The sequence below is a fragment of the Aegilops tauschii genome, chromosome 5 (genome assembly GCF_002575655.3).
Source record: "Aegilops tauschii subsp. strangulata cultivar AL8/78 chromosome 5, Aet v6.0, whole genome shotgun sequence".
Taxonomy (NCBI): Eukaryota; Viridiplantae; Streptophyta; class Magnoliopsida; order Poales; family Poaceae; genus Aegilops; species Aegilops tauschii.
The window spans coordinates 544497536-544522908 of NC_053039.3; the positions used below are offsets into that span (position 1 = coordinate 544497536).

Here is a 25373-nt window from a genome sequence, read left to right on the forward strand (position 1 = left end):
ATTAACCGGAGGCCCAGCCCAGAATTGTTGTTTTTGCCTATTTCAGAGTTTCGCAGAAAAGGAATATCAAACGGAGTCCAAACGGAATGAAACCTTCGGGAACGTGATTTTAAGGAAGATTATGATTCAGGAGACATGGACCCTACGTCAAGAAACAAAAGAGGAGGCCACGAGGTAGGGGGGCGCCCCCACCCCCCAGGGCGCGCCCTCCACCCTTGTGGGCCCCCTGTTGCTCCACCGACGTACTCCTTCCTCCTATATATATACTACAGGGAAAACGGTCTATTGCAATGATTTTTTCTGTTGCAATAAGTAACAAACTGTTGCAATATGTATCTATCGCAACAAAGTAGTAATTGTTGCCAAGCGTCGCAATAAACTCCGTGGCAATAGGATGATGCAACATTTTTTGGTATCGTGGCAACATGGAATGGTATCGCAACGATTTTTCTCGTGGCATTTGAATTATATTGCCACGAGCCCTGCCGTTGCGGCACACACATATGGCCACAAAATACTCTTTGTGGCAATAACCTAGCGCAACGAATGAGATTTCGTGGCAAGACCCTCTCGCAATGACATTATTTTGTGGCAACACACTTGTTGCAACGACCAAGGATTTGTAGCAAAAACTTATTGCAACATGAAAATTTTGTGGTGATACATTATCGCAACAGGCAGGTTTCGTGGCAATTTTTTTTGCGACGGGTGTAATTCCATGGTGATAACCTATTGCATGTAGTATATATTACACTAATAATGCATTATCCAAGCACCATCTACAAGTACAGAACAATGCTCACATGTTGATAATGGTAGAAGAAAATCATGAGTACATGTCCAAAGCATTCATTCATTCATTAACAAGTTCAAGAATAAAACATCCAAGTCAGATACATGTTCTACAAAGTCTGAAAGGAAATCTAAATGTTCAAACAAACAAGATACATATGACTTCATCTAGTCAACAAGCATTCTTCAAGAAATCACTTTTCTTCACTTCATGTAGAAAAATCGTCCTACAAGGTGCCTCCTAAACTGGTAATAAATCTTGTTGGGATCTTTCTTCTTCATTTAGAGAAAACCATCCTACAAGGCAAAAACAAAATTTGAAGCTTATAGTTAGTTAAGACAGTAAAGACAATACACAATAAAAATGATTATAAATAAGGGTTGATGATTCTACATGGGTTGGATTCCATATTTATAATCCATATCAAGAATGTACTGTAATATTTAGTCATTAGCACTTCTGACATATCACTATGGCTACTTCTGTACAGTCATTTAGCAAGAAAAGATAGGTGTTGTTTACACAGATACAAGGTCTATAAATAGATGATTAGTGAGCAGTGAATACAAAAGTTTCTATTCTAACATGAATGACCGAATTTCAATGAATACATCAGGTTTCCTCGTTGAGGGCATTCAATAAAGAAGATATTTGCCTCTTTTTATTTGTGGCACATAAACATTAATATCTCAAAGTAGGCAGAGAACTAAATGGTTGATCATGCTACTTGAGAAAGTAATCATGCCTTTTTTTCTATGTAAACATACTAATGAAAAGCAGAAAGGGTAATCCATACACCAATGCATGGATAACATGAGTTCCACCAGTTTATACTTGGCATGTAATCTGCTGGCTGTTCCACGTATAGGCTATTGCACGTATAGAAGAAAAGATTGGCATGCTTATTATTGTTTCTCAACTTAGTATTTCACTTAATAATTAGCATTTGTGGTAGAAACACATGCAAACCAAGGCACAAGTTTTTCTTTGTTTTACTTGCATTTTCCTGAATCAACTATTTTCTTCTCCTCTTCATGACTGATCATGTAGTAAAAGTCTAAAAATTATCCTATCAGTGATGTATCACTTGATATGAGTTTACCCAGAAATGTAGCATGTTGCTGAAATCTATTTTCTCCAGCCTAGTATAAGTTTAGAAGTTGTTTACTGGGGCTGCACTAGTGTGGTGGTTGCCTTCGAGGTACAGATTCTTTTTTGCCTTGTCTTTTGTGTTGTGTTCAGTTTCAGATGGTATAGTTCGACATGTACATGCTTCAATGGAAACTAGATCTCATAATTTTGTCAAATACCTTTTCACTTGGAGGACGACGATGGTGTTTGGCTGCTTGCATAAGCTGGTGTTGAGTAATCATGGTCGAATTTTTAAACAGAGAACTTGACCGATTTCCAGTTCCGTTTCTTGGAGCGTCCCTTGCTTGGGAAAACTGCATTGAATGGATAACTCACAAGATTTACTTTTCTCCATAGAACATAACTGTACTAAATTGAAAGCATTTGTATTACCTGATGTGCATCTTCCTGTCGAGTTCCCAATATCTGCTCAACATCCGACCTCATTGATTGCCTAACCTCATTCATAATATCATGCATCATTGCTTGCTTAGCCTCCTCAAGTTCTCTCTGCCTTGCTACACGTTCCTCCTCAAGCTGTTTTTCCCTGGCAACTCGCTCTTCTTCTCGTTCTCTTTGCCTCTCTGCCTGTTGTTCAACAATTTGCCTCCTTAAGTCATGAACCTCGAGGGTTAGCTCAGCATTTTGCCTCTGGATTTCAGAATGTAGTCTTTCAGAACCGCTAGGCGGCTTAGCCATGTATCCTCGGCCACGAGGCTTCAATGATGTACTTTCCATAGTAGATCTGTAGCTATTCTGGAAAATATTGTTTTGCTCTTCACTTGAAATTGGACCACCAATCTCTCCTTCTTTCTCCCTAATCTGGATGCGTGCATTGTCCTACACCACATAAAGATAGCATACTTAAGTTGTTAAGAATGTTAATATAATATTGCACAACATAAGTAATGTAACAAGCTAGATTTCTTTGTTTGAAAATGTTTCTCACATAAACAGTCTGTGATTCTTCATTAGACCACGATCCATTTCGTGTATGAGTGATCTGCCAAAGTTGTAGAATAGTTGGTTCCTTCCCAGTCTCCTAGTCCCTCTACAAGTATAGAGATATGTCAAATAGAGAAACTTGAAATTTGACCGTACAAAGGTGCATTACATCTACTCTTTTGAGTACCTTCTCATAGCTAATCTGCGAGTACGATTTTGAACCAGCTATATGCCTCGCCTTTTGCTTCTGGCGATTTTCCGTATTTTTTCGGCTAAGCTCCTGCCACACACAATATAATGAGAGGCATGTTGTAACTAATACAATTTACTTACTACACCTAAGAGGCATGTTGTAACTAATACAATTTACTTACTACACCTAGTAATGTACACAGAAGTAACCTGGAATTTTAAATCAGTGCCAAAATAATTGATCATATAATCCCACTCCTCTGGAGTTACATCCTCGGGTTTATTGGCCCTTCTTTGAGCATCAGTACTGTATGCTTTGTATGTTGAATGCAAAGTTGACCGCCATCCTCTATAGCGCTCTCTAGCAATTGTTAGTATTTTTCCCTTCGTAGAATATGTGTCCTCCAAATCCCACTTAGCCTAAAAAGGAATGATGACAGGAGTCTGTTATTTATAAATAGATATTGGAGAGGCTATGAAAAATGCTGAAGTACAAACTTATACTTACCATGACATCAGCAACGATTGAATCCTTCATAGAAGAATCAATGGCAGACCACTTGTTCACACCAATGAGTGGTGCCTTCCTTTTCATGTAAACCACCACGTCATCCACAAACAAACGATAGTTCTCTCCGATAGAACCTCCCAATGTTTTGGAAAATTCAATGTGAAGCTTTGAGGAACCATTGGCGAATCGCTTCTTGGCGACCTTGATTCCTTTGAGGACACCTCGCCCCTTCTTCTTTTGACCACCACTTTCTGTCGATTAAAATCCCAGAAAAGCAACTCTGTTTTTAAATTGCCATGCAGTCATAAGGAGCCAAGTCAACAGTAATGCTGGAAATTGTACCTATATCCGCTTCTGTACGATGTCGGCGTGCGTGCGACGGCCAATTGGACTGGTCTGTGGGGCTTTCCGTAGCGTTACTTTGTTGTACAGTATTTGTCATGTCATTTGCTGGATTCAAGCCATTGTACAATTAATTGATCCAGTAGTATATATTTGAGGTTAGGCTGTGGATAAGAGCTATGTATAACATGTACCTGATGTTGGTTGTCTGCTCTGCTGATTCTTGTACGCAATGATGGTATCGTCCCTTGACGATGATACGGAGCCTCTTGTCACTGTATCAAAAAAGTATATACTTCTCAACAATACTGTACCCATGCTAGCTACAAATGTAGTGGCTGGGTATTTGTATTATTGTTAGTACGCTCCTATGAGAAGGTTTTGGTCACAAGAGCTAGAAAAGATATCTCAAAGTTACAATAATGGCATACTCAAACATGATTGTAGAACTATGAATTACGAGAATATTTCAAGCTAGTACATACCCCTTCGTGCTTGAGTGTTGTCTCGCCCTGAGGATAAAGTTGGAGCCCCATTCAGATAACTTGATGTATCAATTCCTACATGCATTTTCACAAAGTGTGATGGCAAATTTATTATGTAGTTCTTAACTCGTACTTGCTTTTGTAGTTCTTACAAATTTATTATGTTTGCTCCTGGGAACCAAATGCAGGATGTAGTGGGGATGGACATTGTATTGGTGATCATGAGACAATAATCAAGAAATTGAGGGTTGAGAGGCCATCATTCAAGGAAAAGTACATATTGCCAGGGGTTTACAATATTAGTTGTTTGCAATTGCTAAAGTAAATGTACATAGTTCAGATTACCAGATTCTTGCTGAGTAGTTTGTCGATTCTGGTGTGCCAAGATGGTATCTTCTCTTGATGCCATTGCATATCCTAAACAAATGCATGACAAAAGGTAGGAAGGGGATAATCAATTAAGAAACAAATGGTAGTAAAAATAGCAACATGTCTAAACAGTGCAATGTGTAAAAACAGAGTTATGATATTGAAATTTCTCATCACATTAACATAATATAACACCAAGCAACAGGGAAAGATCTGTTCCTCTCTATATTATAGAGAACTTAATCCTAATGTTCTACACAAAAAACTCATCATCATCAGATTCTTCGAGTACTAAATGAGGAACATGGCCATCATTTATATATGTCTCATCATCATCACAGCTATCACTATCAGATTGAAGCTCATCATCTCCGGGATCAACTTCGGGTATCTTCGGAATATCTGACGCATCACCACTGGCACCTTCCATGCCAGATCTAGACCAACTTTCGACATCCCCGTCTATGTCTGGTACATTTGTATCTCCAACTACAATATCAAATAAGTCAGCATCAGCTCCGGTTCCATCGTCATCATTTCCTACTGATGGCATGGCATATAGGTCTCGCGGCTTCAATCTAACAATAGAAGCCCAATTTATCTTCTTGACATCTCTCACATAGAACACTTGTTCTGCTTGAATGCCTAGTATGTAGGGATCATCCCTATATCGAAGTCGGGTAGTATCTACATCGATATAGCCATAATCATCCTTCTTGTAGCCCGTGCTTTGATTTTTATTGGCAGAGGGCACGTCAAACCAGTCACATTGAAATAGCACTACCTCCTTTTCCGAGGGAAAATCTACACAAATAATTTTCTTGATCACACCAAACCAATCAAGGTTGCCAGATCGAGCATCACCCCTAACAACAACACCGCTGTTTTGGGTATTCAAATCTCTTTCTACACTATCATTTCTAAAGAAAAACCCATTAATGAAGGTGCGGTTATAAACACGAGCTCGAGGGTCAGGTCCTCTAGATAGGGCATACAAAAGATCATTGACTTTCCCTTCTTTGTGAAGTGCCTGGATCTGTATTAACACGTGCAAATTATTAGAAAAATCCACAACTATTTTTATTAACACGAGCATAAGTAATTACTATGTATTATGTTCTTACACGCCTCTCGAACCAATCTACAAACTCGTCTCTGTGCCGTTTCTGGACACCGTGAGCACCAGCCCTTGTAAGCTCATCCAGATGCTCACTATAACAAAAGTGTTGAGTAGGTTCAGAACAGTGCATATGTACCATGAAGAAAAAAATAAAAAATAAAAACATCCTTACTCGGTCCATGAGTTGGATTCCTCGCAGTTTGTTATTATGTAGTGCCTAATTTGCTTCATCTCTGCCTTAGAAAGTGTTTCAAATGTGAAACCTTTCTTTGAGTGATCAATTGTGCCAAATACACTAAGTCCAGCTAGTCCTTCATCTCTAGCTGCAGTTTCATGACGCTCTGGCCGGTTAAGCTTGGTATCAATGTTACCAAAAAAGCGGCTACAAAATGTTAGACACTCTTCAGCTATGTAACCCTCGGCAATTGAACCTTCTGGGTGAGCTTTGTTCCGCACATATCCTTTAAGTGTGCGCAAATATCTTTCCACAGGATACATGCATCGGTAAGCAACAGGTCCACCTAATCGAGCTTCTTCAGCAAGGTGAATAGGAAGGTGCATCATGATATCAAAAAACTGGGGTGGAAGGATCATCTCAAGTCGACAGAGAGTTTCTGGAATTGTACGACTCAACTTTGCTAGCTCTTCAGGATTTAATTCCTTGGAATAAATCGCAGCAAAGAATAGGCTTAGCTCGAGGAATGGGACAACAAATTTCTTGGGCAGTATATTGCGTACCCAAATGGGAAGAAGTTTCTGAAAGAGGACATGGCAGTCATGAGTTTTGAGCCCAGACACCTTACAACCTTCGAGGTCCACACATCTTTTTAGGTTTGATGCATAACCATCGGGCATCCTTACACCATGCAAAAACTTGCATAGCATTTTCTTCTCATCCTTGGTCAAATTATAGCAAGCTAGATTTAAAGTATACTTTCCATTACTGACATTTGGATGCAGATCCTTCCTTATCTTTAAGTGCTGCAAATCAAGACGGGCCTTCAGAGTATCCTTTGATTTACCATCCATATCAAGCAGTGTCCCTAAAAAGCTGTCACAGATGTTCTTCTCAATGTGCATTACATCCAAATTATGCCTAATAAGCAAGTTCTTCCAATAAGGGAGATCAAAAAATATACTCTTCTTCCTCCAATTATGCCACTTATTATCATCGTCACGCTTCCTCTTTCTAGTTTTCCCAAAGGTTTCCTGCTCAAAACTTGCATGTTGTTGTACCACGTCATTGCCCGAGAGTGGCACCGGAGCATCTCTATTTTCTGTCTCGTTATTGAAGCAACTCTTGTTTCTACGCCACTTGTGGTCACGACATAGAAAACGGCGATGACCCATGTAACAATACTTGCGCCCATATTTCAACCATAAATGGTCTGTGTGCATGTGGCAATATGGGCATGCTAGTTTTCCTTTTGTGCTCCAACCAGATAGCATTGCATAAGCTGGGAAATCATTAATTGTCCACATGAGGGCTGCATGCATCTGAAAGTTCTTCTTCGTTGTGGCATCATATGTGTCGGCACCAACATACCATAGATCTTTGAGTTCATCTATCAAAGGCTGTAGATATACATCGATGTTATTTCCTGGTGACTTTTTTCCAGGAATTATCATCGACATTAACCAATATGGTTGTTTCAAACACAACCAAGGAGGCAAGTTATATGGAATTAGAATCACTGGCCAACAAGAGTATGACACATTCATTATCCCATATGGGTTGAACCCATCAGATGCAAGCCCAAGCCTTACATTCCGTGCATCCGAAGAGAATCCTTTAGAATAAATGTTATCAAAATGCTTCCATGCCAAAGAATCTGCAGGGTGCCGCATTATACCATCATCCACACGGTCGTCCTTATGCCATCTCATATATGATGATGTAGCCTCGGTCATAAATAGACGTTGTAGCCGTGGAGTGAGTGGGAAATATCTTAGAACTTTACGGGCCACTTGCTTCTTCCCTTTATGGTTTGTCCTCTCGACATCTAATTCATCAGCGGCAGCAGCTTTCCATCTACATTCCTTACAGGTCGGACAGTAATCCATGTCAGCATACTCTTTCCGGAATAGCACACAATCATTAATGCAAGCATGTATCTTTTGGTAGTCAAGCCCAAGATCCCGGATTATCTTCTGAACTTTCTCGAGAGAATTTGGAATACAATGACCTTTTGGAAGCGCTTCTGTGAACAATTGAAGTACTGCCTCACATGCCCTGTTGCTCAACCCAAACAAGCACTTTATCTGGTAGAGTCTCACAATGAAAGAAAGCTTTGTGAGCTCCTTGCAACCAGGGTACAACTCCTTTTCAGCATCCTTCAACAAAGCAAAGAAAGCCTTGGCACATCCACCTGCCTCTTCGTTACTTCTACCTTCTGCAGACCCTTCTGGGATATTACCATCATCATGCAACATCTCTTCACTAGTACCTTCACCTGTGGTTTTGCTACTTTGTGGCTCGGTGCTACGTATGAGAGTGTTGAGCAAATCACGAACTGCAAAGTCATCACCTCTCACCCCTTCACCTTCAGATCCTTCAGCCGTACTTTCGCCATCTGAATCCTCTCCATGGTATTTCCAGCAAGTATAACTGGGATCCATCCCATTCATGAGCAGGTCAAGGTGTACTTCATCCCTTTCCTTGTAAATAGCATTGAGACATCTTCTACATGGGCATAAAGCGGTTGATCTTCCAGGACTACCATCAAAAGCCAAATCTAAAAATTCCTTAATGCCACTCTGCCACTCTGCAGAATCCCTATTCATATCCATCCAAATCCTATCTCGAGACATCTAGCTGATTTTAAACTATAAAATTAGTAAAGGATTTACACACTTGTCAGGAAAGTGAATCTGAAATATGGAAATAGTATGTATAATAGAACAGAATAGTAGTCCATTTAGGACATGAGCTATTTTTCTCAAAATAATACAGATAACTTTTGAGCCTCATAGATACTCGTACTACACGAAATTTGGCATAGTAGTTATATTTGTTTGTAGAATAGGATTACAACATATGCATATTAGGTATTAGCAAAACAAGAGGACACAGTACTGAATGTAACTTATTTCATTCAGACTGAGAAAAAGAAGAAAATTTGAGAATGTTGACATAACCGAAACAAACCTTATCAAATTTAACATTAAACGCTATGCATATAGGTATTAGCAAAACGAGAAAATATGTGTACTGAAAGTAACTTATTTCATTCAGACTGAATAAAAAATGAAAATTTGAGAATGTTGACATAACAGAAACAAACCTTCTCACAGGTCGTCCTCGACGCAACAAGGAACTGGCTTCTTCCTTATCCTGACTTCGACCTTTCCTGCATACAATTTTTCTAAGGATGAGTAAAAGGTGAACCATAATATAAAGTAATACCATTTGCTGCATACAAGAATTATGTATCAGCTTTTATGTGAGCCCAAATCTGACGAGATAACTCAATAAATTTTGGTATGGGAAGCATGTTATGAAATCCAAAGCAAGGCTGGGTATGCAAAGATCACAATGGAATGAAGCCTCATAACTAAAAACTAGACAGAAAAAAGACTAAATGCATAGGCACATGGCATTAAACAATTGTCTGATAACTACATTTACTATAACTGAAAGAGAAAATTTAACTGGGGAGCATAGGGTGAAGGTCTCATATCCAGTGCCACTTCCTGATCAAAGCTTTGAAGACTATTTTTGGGGGTTAAATCCATATTCCTGTTTACCTTTCACTCTAGCAGGCTATCAACAATTTTTCCTGAAGCCTGCGGCTGCCCACCGGAGGAGCACAAGTGTGTATCGCTAGCGGCAGGTGTGAGTGCGTTTGCCTCTGTCAGGGATGAGGGGACGAGAGAGAGAAGAGGCAGTTAAACAAAAGGGCGGAGCTTTTGCTGAAGCTCCGGTTTGAGGGAACAAGAAGCCAGATGAAGATGGCCAACTGGCTATTCTTGCTGCAGGCCACAAGGCACTATATGATGACATGGTCCCTGCATTTGATGTACTTGGGAAAAAGTGTTGAAAGGCAGAGCTGATTCAGGCTAAAGCGGGATTGAGGGCTGAATGTTTAAAACTACATGCCATGGGCATGCATATATTCTTGTAGTTCATCCAACCATGTGGCTTATCATCGTACAATTGATATGTGCATTCAAAGGTTGATGCCTGATTGTGCTGTACGATGTAGCTGCAAGTTTCGAATAAAAGAAAAAAGTACCTGACGAGAACAGAGGAATACAGTATAAGAGAGGAAAACAGAGCAGATGAGACCGGAATTGTTGTAGATCTGGAAATCCCGCCACGGGCTGTCCACGGGAGCGGCGGCAATCGCGCCCTTCCGACAGGTCGCGGACATCCGGCGACGCGACATGGCGAGCCCCAGTGCGTTGGTGACCGCCGGCCCTGAAGATGATCTGGTCGGTGCCGCGCGGCAAGCCCCGGTCCGGAGGCGACCTCCAGCGTGCCGCCGACCGTCGGCCCTGAAGCTGCTCCTGTCGGAGCCGCACGGCAAGCCCCAACGCCGAGGCAACCGTTTTCCCTGAGCTGCTCCCGCCGGCACAGCTAGCTGTGGTGCAGCGGCCATCAACCTATTCCCTCCGACATGCGCAAGAGGCAGCGGCGCTACTCACAGTCCCTGCGGCGCGCGGCCCTCCCTCCCCATCTTAATTGGAAGCAGTGAAAATTCCCCTTTGTGCAGGTGAGAGGGTCATGGCCCCCAGGTAGTCAGGTAGATGGGATGGAGATTAGGCAGAAGGTCAAGTGGGGCACCCCATCACGGGAACAAGAGAGAGGTAGAGAAAGGAATTACCGATGTACGTACAAGAATCTTCTCGTCGACCAACGCTGCGAAGTCGCCGATCTCGTCTACCAACGCCGTGAAGCTGCCATGACGGAGGAAGAAGTAAACCTGATTTCCTAATAGGGTGAAATCAGATTATAGTCCTGTTTAATCCAGATTGAAAGCAGTTATAAGGAGTTCGTGCAGCACCTCACCGTATCCGTGCGGGAAAAGTAATTTTTGCCGGGAACGAGAAGGTCTCTTTGTGGGAAATAAAGCAACCGGCTAAAAAAATTTGGTGGGAAACAAGAAGTCTCTTTACCGCCAAAGTCCAAAGGCAACCGGTGTGGAGTGGGGGAAGTAAAAATATTGCCACGATATATAAATTGTGGTAATAGCAATACTTAACGCAACGTTATTTTGTTTGTTGCCATAAGCCTAGATTTTTGCAACGATTTTTTGTTCGTCGCGATAAGGCTAGCCTTTTTGCAATGATCATGGCACTTATTGCAACAATAAAATAATGTTGCATTATGACATGCTAGTCGCCACAAAAATGAAAATGTGGTGATAGAATGAGATTTTTGCAACGAAAATTATTTTGTGGCAATATTTTCGTTGCAATAGACCGATTTCCTTGTAGTTCTACGTACGCCCAAACGATCAGATACGGAGCCAAAAACCTAATTCCACCGCCGCAACCTTCTGTACCCACGAGATCCCATCTTGGGGCCTGTTCCGGAGTTCCGCCGGAGGGGACATCCATCACGGAGGGCTTCTACATCAACACCATAGCCTCTCAGATGAAGTGTGAGTAGTTTACCTCAGACCTTCAGGTCCATAGTTAGTAGCTAGATGGCTTGTTCTCTCTTTTTGGATCTCAATACAATGTTCTCCCCCTCTCTCGTGGAGATCTATTCGATGTAATCTTCTTTTTGCGGTGTGTTTGTTGAGACCGATGAATTGTGGGTTTATGATCAAGATTATCTATGAACAATATTTGAATCTTCTCTGAATTCTTTTATGTATGATTGGTTATCTTTGCAAGTCTCTTCGAATTATCAGTTTGGTTTGGCCTACTAGATTGATCTTTCTTGCAATGGGAGAAGTGCTTAGTTTTGGGTTCAATCTTGCGGTGTCCTTTCCCAGTGACAGTAGGGGCAGCAAGACACGTATTGTATTGTTGCCATCGAGGATAACAAGATGGGGTTTTTATCATATTGCATGAATTTATTCCTCTACATCATGTCATCTTGCTTAAGGCGTTACTCTGTTTCCATGAACTTAATACTCTACATGCATGCTGGATAGCGGTCGATGAGTGGAGTAATAGTAGTAGATGCAGGCAGGAGTCGGTCTACTTGTCTCGGACGTGATGCCTATATACATGATCATACCTAGATATTCTCATAACTATGCTCAATTCTGTCAATTGCTCAACAGTAATTCGTTCACCCACCGTAAAATACTTATGCCCTTGAGAGAAGCCACTAGTGAAATCTATGGCCCCCGGGTCTATCTTCATCATATTAATCTTCCAACACTTAGTTATTTCCTTTGCTTTTATTTTACTTTGCATCTTTATCACAAAAATACCAAAAATATTATCCTATCATATCTATCAGATCTCACTCTCGTAAGTGACCGTGAAGGGATTGACAACCCCTTATCGCGTTGGTTGCGAGGAGTTATTTGTTTTGTGTAGGTACGAGGGACTCGCGCGTAGCCTCCTACTGGATTGATACCTTGGTTCTCAAAAACTGAGGGAAACACTTACGCTACTTTGCTGCATCACCCTTTCCTCTTCAAGGGAAAACCAACGCAGTGCTCAAGAGGTAGTAGTATGTCTCCGGCGGATCGAATGATGTCCTCCTCACCTAGTCCCCCTTTTGAGTTCTGACGGTGCATACAATGTCGTCGGAAGGCGTGTGGAGATATGTCTCAGGCGGATCTCGTGGGATTCAATCGGTCTTGGTTGGATCTTCATGGATCCAGTCTTGGTGCGTCTACGTTCATGTGTCTATAGGTTGGAATATTCTGATCTACGCTTCTCTTCATCAGCGGCGGTTGCTATTCTGGTGCGTTGATCAAGTGAGACCTTAGCACGACGACTTCTCGACTGTCTACTACAATAAGTTTCCCTCGGCTCCAGTGAAGGAGGGGTGATGACAGCGGCATGCCTTCAGCTCGCTCAGTGCTTGTAGTCGTTGCTAGGTGGTCGATTGACCTAGATGTAATTTTTATTATTTTCTGGTGTTCTTTTTTCTGTCATGACAATTGATGAATAGATTGAAAGTTTTTTTGAAAAGAAAAAACGAGCTTTGGAGCAGACATGAATAGTTTTTTTATGACATGCCAAATCGGTCACAAAGTGACTACAATGGTGCTCCATTTAGTTTTTTTAGGGGTTGGTGCTCGATTTGATGTGTTTCGACTTTTGAGTACGGTTTTTTTTTCGAGAGAGTCGGGTAAGGTTTTCTAGGGAAAATCCTATTCGACGCGCTTTGCGTCAAACTGTCGATGAATCGCACAGGTGTCGCGACCTAGCGAACGACTTGGGTTGGCCCATTTGTAACGTACCTACAGTTTTTAGGTTCACGGGTTTTTTTCCTTTCTTCTCTCTGTTTTTTCTTTTCTGTCCTTTTTTTATTTTTCTTTTTTCATTTTCTTTTATTTTTCCTTTTCAAGTTAATTTATTTTTTCAACAAATTTTCAGCAATTTTAATGTTCGTATTTCTTAAAACTATTTTCCATATTTTGTTCCTATTTTCAAATTTTGTTCTGAAATTAAAAAAAAGTATTTCAAAACGTGTTCACTTAATTTCCAAATATGTATATATATTCAAAAAAGTTTTAAAATTTCTGAAAATATTTCCTAATTTTGTTCACAAATTCAAAAAATATCGGATTTCAGAAAATGTTCCTGCTTTCAAAAAAAATCAATTTTTTTAAAAAGTTCATGTTTCCAAAAATTGTTTGCAAATTCAAAAATGTTAGGGAAATTTCATAAATTGTTAGTATTTTGATTAAATTGTTAATTTTTAGAAAAATGTTCGCATTTTTACGAAAAAAATCATGTTTCCAAAAATTTGTTTGCAATTTCAAAAATGGTAGGCCAATTTCATAAATTGTTCGTGTTTTCCAAATTTAAAAAAAAAATCCGATTTTTTTCAAAAAGTGTTGCGAATGCTTTTGTTCATTGTTTTCACACCTATTCAAAAAATGTTCGGGGATTAAAAAATTGTTGTCATTTTCAATCATTGTTCGCCAATTGCAAAAAATGTTCACGTTTTCATTTTTTCCGGAGTTTCAAAAGATGTCCCAGTTTCATAAATTGTTTGCAAGATTCAACAATTGTTTGTGGTTTCAAATTTTGTTTAGGAATTTGAAAATATGTTCACGTCTCCAAATTTTGTTTTGGAATCTGGAAAATGTTCCCGTTCCAAGAAATCTTCATGATTTTTAAAAAAAAATCCGGTTTTTTGAAAAAGAGTTTTTAGAAAAATTGTTCAGAAATTTGGAAAGAGTTTGTGTTTCGTAGAACATTCTGTTTTTTGACTTAAAATGTTCTGAACGTCAAATTTTGTTAATTCTTTCGAAATACGTTCGGGGTTTCAAAATTAATTCCTTTGTGTTAAAAAATTAAATTTTGAAAATGTGCTCTAATATTTTAAAAAATTGTTGCAAAGTAAAATTAACTCCTTCATAAATTTTGTTCTTATTTTTCGAAGACTATTTTTGTCAAAATATGTTTGAAATTCCAAATTTTGTTCTTGTTTTTCAAAGACTATTTTGGAATTTCACATTTTGTTCACATTTCTTCAAAAATTCTTTTGTGTGTTTTCGAAATGTGTTCAAATTTTCAAAAATATATATGCTACTGTACATGTAATGCAAATAACATCCAACTGGGAATATCCCGCAAAGGTAAGTTGCGAAATATGTTTGCGATGCCTTTTTCTTCACATGTGGCCGTTTACTTTAGTGGTAAGCAGCGCTGCGGAGCAGAGCGACGTCCCGTGCTCGAATGCTGTTATATCTTTTGATTTTTCGATTTTTACTGCGGTTAACTATTGGCGGTGCGTCTTAGTGGGCTGGCCGAGCCACACGGCTCCTGTGTGCGTCGCTCTCCGTATTCGCTGCAGAATGCGGCGCATATGAGGTCCCGTTTTCTAGGGCATCTGCAGCTCATCTGGTTTGGCATGTCAGCCCAAACCAGGCCCGTGACAGATGCTCATGTTAGCAGCCCATCCATGCGAACCACAAGACAGCAAGGCCCGCCCCCTCCCGCGAAAACGGCCTAAAACCCTAGCAAACCCGCGTTCGCGGCCGTCCGTTCTCTGCTCGCCGCCGCGCCGCAATCGTCGGGAACATGAGCGGCGCGACGGGCACCGCCGACTTCTTCTACCGGGAGGCGCTGCGCCTCGGCTACGTCGCCCGCTCCGCCTTCAAGGTCAGCACCGCCTCGCTCCTCCGGCCCCGCTCTCCCTCCCCGCGCTCCGCCTTGGATCAATCTCTCACGCGACTCGCTTCTCTTCCCCGCCGCTGCAGCTGATCCAGATACAGAAGCAGCACAAGCTCATCGCCCCGGGCGCCGCCGTGCTCGACCTCGGATGCGCCCCCGGGGCGTGGCTCCAGGTGGCCTGCCAGAACCTGGGCCCGCTCGAGAAGGGCGGCCTGGTCGTCGGCGTCGATGTCAAGGTCCGCCAATCTGCTGATTGTGTGATTGACGGGCGGGGTGTCGGGTCTGATTTTGGTGCTCGGTTGTTGCAGAACAGAAGGTGAAGGTCCCCTCGGCGCACTGCGACTCACGGGTCAGGACGGTCTGCACCGATGTGATGGCTCTGATGAAGCTGCAAGCCCGAGCTATGTCGCCGCAGGTTCGATAATAGCCTGCTTTTTTTAATCTACTCGATGAAATGGAATTTGGCTGGATTTGTATTTTGCTTAGATTAGTGGAATTATATATGTACTGATCAAATTTGTGTTATTCTGAGTTCGAAATGTGGCTTGATTGGTTCAAATTCATGACATCTTTGCACTATAAATCCATATATTGGGACTATTTTCACAGCAGAAATATAGTCCCGAAGAGTTCTCCCAAAAGGGTATCGGGGTTTATTGGCTGACAGTGTTTGTTACAAAAGAACTGTTAAGTAAACCAAATTTAATGCCCTGAGTTGTTAAAATATAACCAAATAATTGTAGTTTATCCATCAGCCATCATATATGGTGCATAACAGATGGCAAAACACATACCTACAAGGTCGAACAATATTTACCAGAGAATGAAGCATCGGTTGGAGATATGAGAATGTAATTGCATATGATGCTGCCTATTATGAAGGGCCAACATGTATTAATTAAACCGCAGTTTCTAGCCTTCTGTCAAAATCACAATATTTAGTTGATTACTAGAACTTTTGAGACTGGTCTGTTTTATTTGTCATCACATATTTGGCCCAACTATCTGTTGTGTCCACCCCTTAAAACTATGAAGCTTCACTAATCTCAGCATTGAAATCGCCAGTGCCTGATTTCATGGTGGATGATTAGAAATACCAGATCAAGGACTGTCACCTATGTTTGTGCTGTTGATCTTGCTAGTGGTTGCTCTGTTCATTTGTTGATTAATTTATGCTACTCTGTTGTTCAGGAACGAGGATTTTCTGTGATATTATCCGACATGTGTCCGGTAGTTTCAGGGATCACAACCAGAGACGAAGCTATATCTTGTGAGCTGGGCATGCGTGCGCTCTCGTTGGCAGTTGGTAAGATAAAAGTCAAAGAATCGGCTGACTATCGTGAGACTATGGAGAGGTTTCAGACCTCCACGGGCCCAGATCCTGATGAGGACGGTGTTCTTAGACGTGGAGGCAGCCTAGTAATCAAGTTTCTTGAGAACGAGGATATACCAGGTAGATCTTACAAGCAGATTTTGTTTTGTTATTGGGCAGTTCATATCATAGCAACATGAATGATTGTCTGTTGCCCTGCTGCAGGGTTTAACAAATTTTGCAAAGAGAAGTTTAAGAAAGTATCTCTCCTGAGGCCTAAGGCGACGAGGTCTAGTTCGAGGGAGATCTACATGATCTGCGAAGGTTTGCGGTAGAAGATTGGCCACCACTCACCTCCCATGAGATCCTGCAAGCTTGTGCTGAGCAGAGTGGCTGGGCCGAGAGCTCTACAAATTTGCCGTTGAGCTGTAGGCGTGTATGTCTGAGATGATGCTAACTTCATCGGCAATTCATGATTACTGAGTTGAGGAAACTCGATGATATCTCTTCTGGAGGAAACTTGATGATACCTCTTTGTAACAGCTCTATTGGCTTGCTTTCGTGCTTTTAGAAGAAAAACGGTTGTACTTGTTTTGATAACCGTGTTCATTCATCTCTAACCTGTGTGCTGTATCATCTGTCTTTCAAGGCATCGTGTTTTAATATTGTTTCTTAGCGAATTTGCTACAGTACATATTTAGATAAAACATTCTGGGTGAGAAACAGAGAAACAGAACGATTGCTCTGAAATATCTCTTATTTGTAGCCGCTCTGAAATTTCTCTTGAGCCCGTGTGGAAATCGTGCTTAGAAATGACTTGGTGGTGCCCCCTTCCGGTTGCTTGGATATTGTTCTTTTTAACACAGTACAATAGAAGTCGCTCACATACACAAGTATACACTTAACCCTGTGAATATACACACACACATCCTATCTCTATGAGCACTTCCGAAAGACTGAGCGGTCATAGCATCTTGAGATTTTACGAAGTCACCACAGGTGTCTCGCAGTCGATGAGAACGTCTCCTCTCACTGAACGAATATCGCCGAAAGTTTGGAGCACCAATGTCAAAACTAGGACTTGGACTCTGATGGGTTGGGTTGGGAATACTACTGTCCTTCTAAGTCCTAACCATAAAACCAGCTGTAAATAGGAAGCTGAATTTGCTGCTTGTGAAGCGGGCATGGAACTAGCTGGGCAATGGTTTTTGAGTCCACCGTGACTAGAATCTGAGTGCACTTGCATCGTTGCACTGAGAATCCAGTATGTATAACATAACATAATTAAACTGGCTAAGCCAGCGATTTTTTCCTAATTTTGAATTTCTTTCACTTGCAATGACAATTTACCGGGAGACAACGTGTGTAAATAGGGATCCTATTGGGTAAACTTCCGCGTGTCCCGTTTTTCCGCCGCATTTACTGGGACGTTTCATGAAACTAGGCCGACCGCCCTCTCCCCACCGTGTTGTGCCTTTTCTTCCTCTAAAAAAAATGCCTCTCATCTCTCTAGGGGACGGGAGGAGGAGCGGCGAGGTTGTCTCCTCCGACCTCTTCCCTGGCAGCCATCTGGGGCCACTAAATGATCAAGAAATTTTACATGTATTCGTGAGTTTTATCTTAATTCTTACACGCATGATTTAATGTACCTCGAAATCTAATTACACGATGGAGAAGAACAGAAATGAAACTAACAAAAAAACAAAGATAGGCCCTCTCAACCAGGATGGAGTACTTTTAGCAGGGTGTCATCAAACTTGCTTCGGCGGTGCTTTTTCGTCGTCTCTTCGATCTGGAGAGGCGCCCTAATGGACACGGGGAGAAAGCAGGCGAAACGCGCCGCTCGTAATGGAAAGAAAGTTAGTACTATTAATTATTAATGTAGAAATAAGCTGCTAGTCGGATTATCAAATCTACTATTCCCTCCGTCCAAAAAAGTTTGTCCCTCAAATAGATGTGTCTAGCACCAAATTAGTGCTAGATACATCCATTTGATGGACAAGCTTGGGACAAGTTTTTTCGGATGGAGGAAGTACATATGCCACGGAAAATAGTTCGACCATGAATTCCTTCGTGATTCGGAGCAATAGGTCGACCTCGTACCTGAGAATTAGTTGCACGATCACACATTAGCCGGTTTATATACACCGAGGTGTTTAGAAGTTGGTTATGCATGAGCAAGTACGCATAAACACCAACAATGTTGCACTGACCGCAGGTTACAGAATAAACAGATGGGCACAACATAGCACGATTTGTATGGAAAAGGTGGTGGAGTGGGGGTGGGGAGCGAAATTCAGGGACAAGAGTTTCGAGGTTAGGAGAAAGCCACGACTCCTTTTTGAAATAATCTGTACCAATATGCTCGTAGGTGTACCATTCTTACATTAACACGGATCAGATCGTGCGCTGGCACATCAGTTATGTTTGATATCTGGCCAACAGACATGACAGACAGTTAATGAATAAGTATCAGCTAGTAGCACATCCATCAAGCTCATTTGGCACATAGTAGCACATCCAAAAAGCTCATCTGACACATAGTAGCATATCCATCCAGCTCATTCGTGAGTCGTGCATCAAAGCATGAATTAGATCACACGAGTGAGCAATGGATCAATGCATGCATTAAATCCTCCTCCGTAGCCAAGAAAACAGCATCTGCTAATCTTCTTTATTTGCCTATGTTTCACAGAGGCTTCAAGAGGCATAATCCCCTTTACAATTCGCCACTAGAAGACCCTAACTTTCTGCATAACCTTGAGTTTCCATAAGGATGACCACATCTGTTCTTCTCTCGTGAGGATTCCGTAGATGACCCTTCATCTGGAGCAGAATGCTCTTTTTGATTCACTAAAGCACGACACACATATTTAAAAGAGTATATAGACCTGATCTCTCAAGGTTCCAACTTCCAAGCATAAAGTCATCACCACTCCTTGACGCAATGGAATGTTTAAGATTGCCTTAGCGTTTGGTGATATGAACTGGTCTTGAACCATGCCCAATTTCCATCTCCAAATCCATCTGCGGTTCCGTATGTCCATCTGCGGTCTCTTCCTACATGGCATTCTTGAACTTCTTCCTGGTGTCTCTGCCTCATGCAACCTATTTTGGCTGCCGATCGGCATACGAAGCCTTCAGATAATGATGAACCTAATTACAATTCCATGACACAATTCAATACAAAGATTATCATGAAAGATTGCCGAATAAGTTTGATGGGTGAAGATTCTCCAAGCATTATTGGATCATTGACTTGGAAGCCCTCGGATGGATATTTGATAACCAACTACAATTGCGACTTGGATGACCTCCCAACAATGCTTATGCAGCAGGTAAACTTGTGATAAAGCATTGTGAGTTCTTTATCGCGGCTATGCATTCGATTAAGAGAGTGAGTTTTCTACACCCCAACTCGGTGCACCCACGGTGCACCCACGCAAGAAAACATAGCAAAACATTTTTTTAAAATCTGAAACTTTGTGGGAATGATCATCAACAAATATTATGGGCACTTGCAAAGTTTGGTGGTCAAATAACATTCGAGGAGCTCTGTACAGAAAAGACAAAATCACTGAAAATTAGTCAAAGTGTAAGTGCACTGTTTAAAGCAGATTTTGTCTTTTTTTTATAGAGCTCCTCGAATGTTATTTTACCACTAAACTTTGCAAGTGCCCATAACATTTGTTGATGATCATTGCCATAAAGTTTCAGAATTTTTTAAATGTTTTACTATGTTTTCTTGCGTGGGTGCACCGTGAGTGCACCGAGCTGGGTTCAGCCACTACTTTCCCTTTGATTAATTTATTAAGGCTACTACCGTCGGAGGTATCTATGATTCAGAAGGCTGAAGCATCATTTGTGCCAGGATAGCGCATGAACCACGTTGTTCAACTAGTTGAAATGTCGAGTTCAGTATGACCTCAGTGCAGAGAACACATATAATGCTAGTACATTTTAGTACCATTGCATGCTTCCTTCTTTTAGAATTTAATAGTTTGAGACACACTTCATCATAGGGCACCGAGTACATGTCTACATATCTGCAGGTGGCAAGCCAAGTGGCAATGGCTACACGAAGAAGCTGGTCCTCGACTCAATGAGTCGCTGATCAGCGGCAGGTGCGTGTGGGAGAGACACAGATGACCTCAGATTTTTCATTTTTTAGGGAAAGATGGCCTCGGGATGTTTATTTATGAAAATGGAGTTTGGGGGTACAGCTACTTTGTAGGCCAATACAGTGAAGCACTACAGACCAAAATCTCACACAATAAGATAGGAGCAAAAGAAAAAAAGCCTACATCCCTGGATATCTAAACCACACCCTAAGGATGTTAAACACATCAACTCCCACTAAAGAAACCAGACCAACAACACCAGTTCTACACACTCGCCAAGTAGCATAGTTATATCATAGGCTAACTCAGACTTTAACAACAAATTCTTCGAACAGCAGGCCCCCAAACGTGCGCCCGCCTGAAAACCTCGCTTGCCACCTGAGAGAGTCCTTTAGATACCGTGTCAAGCATTTTTGCTACTCCTCTTTTCTGTAGGACGACCCAAGAGTCCAACAAAGAGCACAGAGTAAAAATTACATTAGTAGGTTCGACAGGAATCACACATTGAAAACAAGATTTATTTCTTGTTTTCCAAATAGTCCAAATTAAGGCAGCAGCACCAACGGCCACCACAGCCCTATCTTTACCAGTATAGGCTGGTAACCAATTTTGACACAAATCAAAAAAAGATATAGGGGTGGTTGGATTGCCCAAAGCCCCACAAATCACATTCCAAAGAAATTTAGCAAAAGAGCAAGTAAAGAAGAGGTGGTCTATGTTTTCCCTCGGGATGTTTATCATTTGTGAAGAACCAAGAGTCATTAATCAAAAAAGAAGAACCAGGAGTCGAACCTGTTGGATCCTCACGGGTAGTTCAATCCTGAGAGGTATCTTCTGCAACAAAGACTATCTTCTGTCATGACACTTGAGGCTATGGTTGGTGAGGTTTGGTCGGGCTGTGGGCTGGCTGTGGTGGGAGACCACTGTAATTTGAGTGAATCGTTTGTTTGAGTGCTAATTTGACGGATACCACGAATGATTCGGCGTATAGAGGCGGATTAGTACATTAGTGCATGTGCGCAGCCCACTGTTGCAGTTTTATATTGGCATGGAGAAGGAGAAGAAAACAATTGCTAAGCATCCGCATAAGCGAAAAAATGACATGGCACATCATTTAAGAAGGGGAGAGAGCACTTGGAGAAGCTAGGCAAACCACTTAAATGAAACAATTTGACCAATGCATGAAAGATTTTAGGTGCTAACTCATTAAATATAGAGTGCTTAGGCTGCTCCCAATGCATGGGTGCTTAGATGAGGTGCTAAGCACATTAAATAGCTTAGCAACTATACTCCCCAATGCATAGGTGCTTAGCTTAGGCTGGCCATAGTGGGGATAACATAAGTAGTATCATGCACTTGGGACTCGCAAACATGCTTATGTGGCAGGCAATTAAAGAAGAGAGAGATGGTTATAGTAACATAAGTAGATACCGTAACATAATAAATGTGATGCTACTATGTGTCATGCATGGCAATAAATAAGACCATCTATGATACTAATCTATGATATTATGCACTATAGAGGTAGTAACATAGACTAGTAACATATGCATGTTACTACTCTAAGTTACTCCCCACTATGACCAGCCTTATAGTTGCTAAGCTTGCTTCATTTAATGATTTAGCAACTAAAGCTTTTCATGTATTGGTGGGCTTTCTTCCTTTAAATGTTTTGCATAGGTTCACGCGCTTAGCATTGGTTCTTCCTGGGGTCACCACATTCCTCTCTCTCCTCTTAAATAACTTGCCACATCAGATTTTTTTTGCCTACGTGGAAGGCTTGGCCCTGTTTGGTTCATAAGTCCTAAGACTTTTTTTAGTCCCAACTTATAAGTCCCAAGTCCCTAAAAAGTCCCTACCTGTTTGGTCCCTGAGACTTAACATGGACTAAACGACCATATTACAACTATAAGTCCCTCCTTGAGAGTCTTATTGCATAAGTCCCAAATATCCACTTTAAGTCCCTATAAGTCCCTCATGTTTGGTTTATATGAGACTTATAGGGACTTTTTTAAGTCCCTAAACCAATAAGTCCCTGGAAACAAACACCCTCTTAGCACCTGTACAAGGTGGAGCATTGGGAGGGGCCTTAGGGGGTGTTTGGTTATAGGGACTTATTGATGTAGGGACTTAAATAAGTCCCTTTAAGTCCCATCTAAACCAAACAAGAGGGACTTATAGGGACTTAAAGTGGGCATTTAGGACTTATGAAATAAGACTCTCAAGAAGGGACTTATAGTTGTAATATGGTCTTTTAGTCCATGTTAAGTTTCAGTAACCAAATAAGTAGGGACTTATTAGGGACTTGGGACTTATAAGTTGAGACTAAAAAAAGTCCTAGGACTTATGAACCAAACAGGGCCTTAGCAACAACAAGCTAATAAGCACCAATGCATTGAGGAGTTGGGTTGCTAAGGTATTTAATGCACTTAGCACCTTATCTAAGCACCTTTGAATTGGACGATGGATCAAGATAGCTGCTGACCACACCGGCACCGGTGAAGTGCGTGATTGCCTCGCCATTCGCATGCATGCATGATCATCATCATATATGGCTGGCTAATGCGCACAATCAAACTCAAATGCACACTGAATAACTCCCCACAGGTAGAACCATGAGGGCCCTTCTTCACATCTGCAATCCCCATGTCCATGCGAGCAGCAGCAGATGCTTCGTCCCCGTCGTGTCCCTCGTGCTCCTCGCTGCTCTTCTTGCGGCTTCCAACCTGCTGTACACCACCTTCCCACACCCCTGGCGCGTGTTTTCTTCTCATCTTCACACACGATCACGACGAGGCGAGGGCGGGGGCTGTGACATCTTCAGGGGCGACTGGGTGCCGGACCCGGACGCGCCCTACTACACCAACGACACCTGCTCGGTCATCCACGAGCACTACGACTGCATGAGGTTCGGCAAGCCGGACCTCGGCTTCGTCAACTGGCGGTGGCGGCCCGACGGCGACGGCTGCGACCTGCCCCGCTTCGACCCGGCCCGCTTCCTCGCCCTGATGAGGAGCAAGACCATCGCCTTCGTCGGGGACTCCCTCGCCAGGAACCACAAGGACTCGCTCATCTGCCTCCTCACCAGAGTAAGCTCTCAACCATGGAGTCTAATACCGTAATGATCAGGAGAACAGGATCGTGCTCTCAATCTGAACGTGCACGTGCAGGTCGCGGAGCCTACGACGAGCTGGCCGAGCAGCAAGCACACGGTGTACCACTACGGCGAGTACAACTTCACCGTGGCCAGCTTCTGGGCGCCGTACCTGGTCCGACACGAGCAGATCGACGACGACGGACCGGCGCACACGGGCTTGTGGAACCTCCACCTCGACGAGGCGGAGGACGTGTGGGCGGCGCGCATCCCGGAGCTCGACTACGTCGTCGTGTCGGCGTCCAGCTGGTTCTACCGCCCATCCATGCTGTACGCGTCCGGCCGGCTCGTCGGCTGCCACTACTGCCAGCTGCCCAACGTCAGCGACCTCACGCCGCGGTACGCGCTGCGCATGGCCACGCGGGCCGCGCTGCGGGCGCTGTCCGGCGCCGACGGCCGGTTCCGCGGCACTGCGCTGCTGCGCACCGTGGACCCGTCGCAGTACGAGGGCGGGCAGTGGAACAGCGAGGACGGGAACTGCGTGCGGACGGCGCCGTCCCGGCGCGGCGAGAGGAGGGTCGAGGGCTTCGAGCGCGACTTCCGCGAGCTGCAGCGGGAGGAGTTTGCGGCGGCGGCGGAGAGGGCGGCGGCCACGGGCAATGCCAGGATGATGCTGATGGACACGACGGAGGCGATGATACTGCGGGCCGACGCGCATCCCAGCAAGTACCGGGGCTGGACGCCGGAGAAGCACTTCACCCTGTACAACGACTGCGTGCACTGGTGCCTGCCGGGGGCCATCGATACCTGGAACGACATGCTGCTCCATATGCTCAACTCTACATAAAACAAAATGAGAGATCTATTGATAATAAATATAAATCATATAGATCGGGTGACTGTACTTCAGTTGGATTATAATCAGCAATGGCCAATACTGCTTGCCATATGTAAAACCCATTTGTACAGCTATACATTGTAAAATGATCGCTGTATGTCTTTGCCAGTGTGTACGAGAGAGCTGAGCACTCGTGATGCCGAGTTACCTAGGGGCCGATCCACTAGAAAATAGAGAGTAAACCGTCGAATAAACATTAGTTTTTTTTTTGAAAAGGAGGAATACCCCCGGCCTCTGCATCTGATCGATGCATACGGCCAAAATCGAATAAACATTAGTGGAGTAAAAAAAAATTTACTCCAATAAGTTTTGGTCATTTCTAGTCAATCTTCTAAACTTAGCGAGGTAAAACATACAATTGACTTATGCATTCCATCGAGCACTTGCTATACGTCTCCGCGACGAGTGGCGACGATGATGACCATGCCGGCGACGGTGCTGCCGACCACACGTCTGTCGGCCTCCGCCATCGTGACGATATTCACCGGTCGTGCCACCTGCAAACGCCCACGAACTGAATATCAAAATTTGTACCAATGCCTAGCATCGCCGTCCTCGCAATAGCGCTCTCGCACACTCACATGTGCGTTCCTTGGCTGGTCTCGCATGTCGCCGTCCTCGCAACAGCGCTCTTCGCAGGTGGCAATGGGGAGCCCAGCGGAGCTGTACTACGAGCTGCTCAACATCACCAACAGGGCAGGAATTCGAGTCGAGTCGAGCCAGCTCGGCTCGACTCGCTAAAACTTGTTTCGTTAACGAGCTAACTCGACTCGACTCGTTATTATAACGATTTCGAATT

At 42.8% G+C, this 25373-nt stretch overlaps 3 protein-coding genes and 1 non-coding gene across 5 annotated transcripts; 2 read left to right on the forward strand and 2 right to left on the reverse strand.

Annotated features, from left to right (window-relative positions):
• Positions 1-777: 777 nt before the first annotated feature.
• On the reverse strand, positions 778-10649 carry LOC109759164 (uncharacterized). The gene is made up of 12 exons (XR_012183397.1): positions 9173-10649; positions 4745-4816; positions 4400-4474; positions 4109-4189; positions 3915-4022; positions 3570-3823; positions 3272-3481; positions 3057-3149; positions 2874-2975; positions 2318-2764; positions 2104-2238; positions 778-1089 (listed from the first exon to the last, which is right to left on the reverse strand). It is a non-coding gene; the product is annotated as an uncharacterized protein (transcript).
• LOC120965033 (uncharacterized) lies at positions 4825-8737 on the reverse strand. The gene is made up of 3 exons (XM_073498387.1): positions 6061-8737; positions 5893-5980; positions 4825-5804 (listed from the first exon to the last, which is right to left on the reverse strand). The coding sequence occupies exons 1-3, from the start codon at positions 8697-8699 to the stop codon at positions 5022-5024; spliced, it is 3510 nt and encodes a 1169-aa protein (XP_073354488.1). The 5' UTR covers positions 8700-8737; the 3' UTR covers positions 4825-5021.
• A 4250-nt stretch (positions 10650-14899) lies between the features above and the next one.
• LOC109759428 (uncharacterized) lies at positions 14900-17141 on the forward strand. Of its 2 annotated transcripts, none has more exons than XM_020318337.3 (5): positions 14900-15137; positions 15236-15385; positions 15458-15564; positions 16341-16602; positions 16687-17141. In XM_020318337.3, exons 1-5 carry the CDS (start codon positions 14915-14917, stop codon positions 16794-16796), a joined length of 852 nt encoding a protein of 283 aa, XP_020173926.2. In that variant the 5' UTR covers positions 14900-14914; the 3' UTR covers positions 16797-17141. The 2 variants fall into 2 exon arrangements, with proteins under 2 accessions (XP_020173926.2, XP_020173865.1); XM_020318276.3 differs by having other exon boundaries at positions 14965-15137; positions 15463-15564.
• Positions 17142-23179: 6038 nt separating this feature from the next.
• Positions 23180-25109, forward strand: LOC109759335 (protein trichome birefringence-like 19). The gene is made up of 2 exons (XM_020318194.3): positions 23180-23671; positions 23753-25109. The coding sequence occupies exons 1-2, from the start codon at positions 23198-23200 to the stop codon at positions 24521-24523; spliced, it is 1245 nt and encodes a 414-aa protein (XP_020173783.1). The 5' UTR covers positions 23180-23197; the 3' UTR covers positions 24524-25109.
• The last annotated feature ends 264 nt before the right edge of the window (positions 25110-25373 follow it).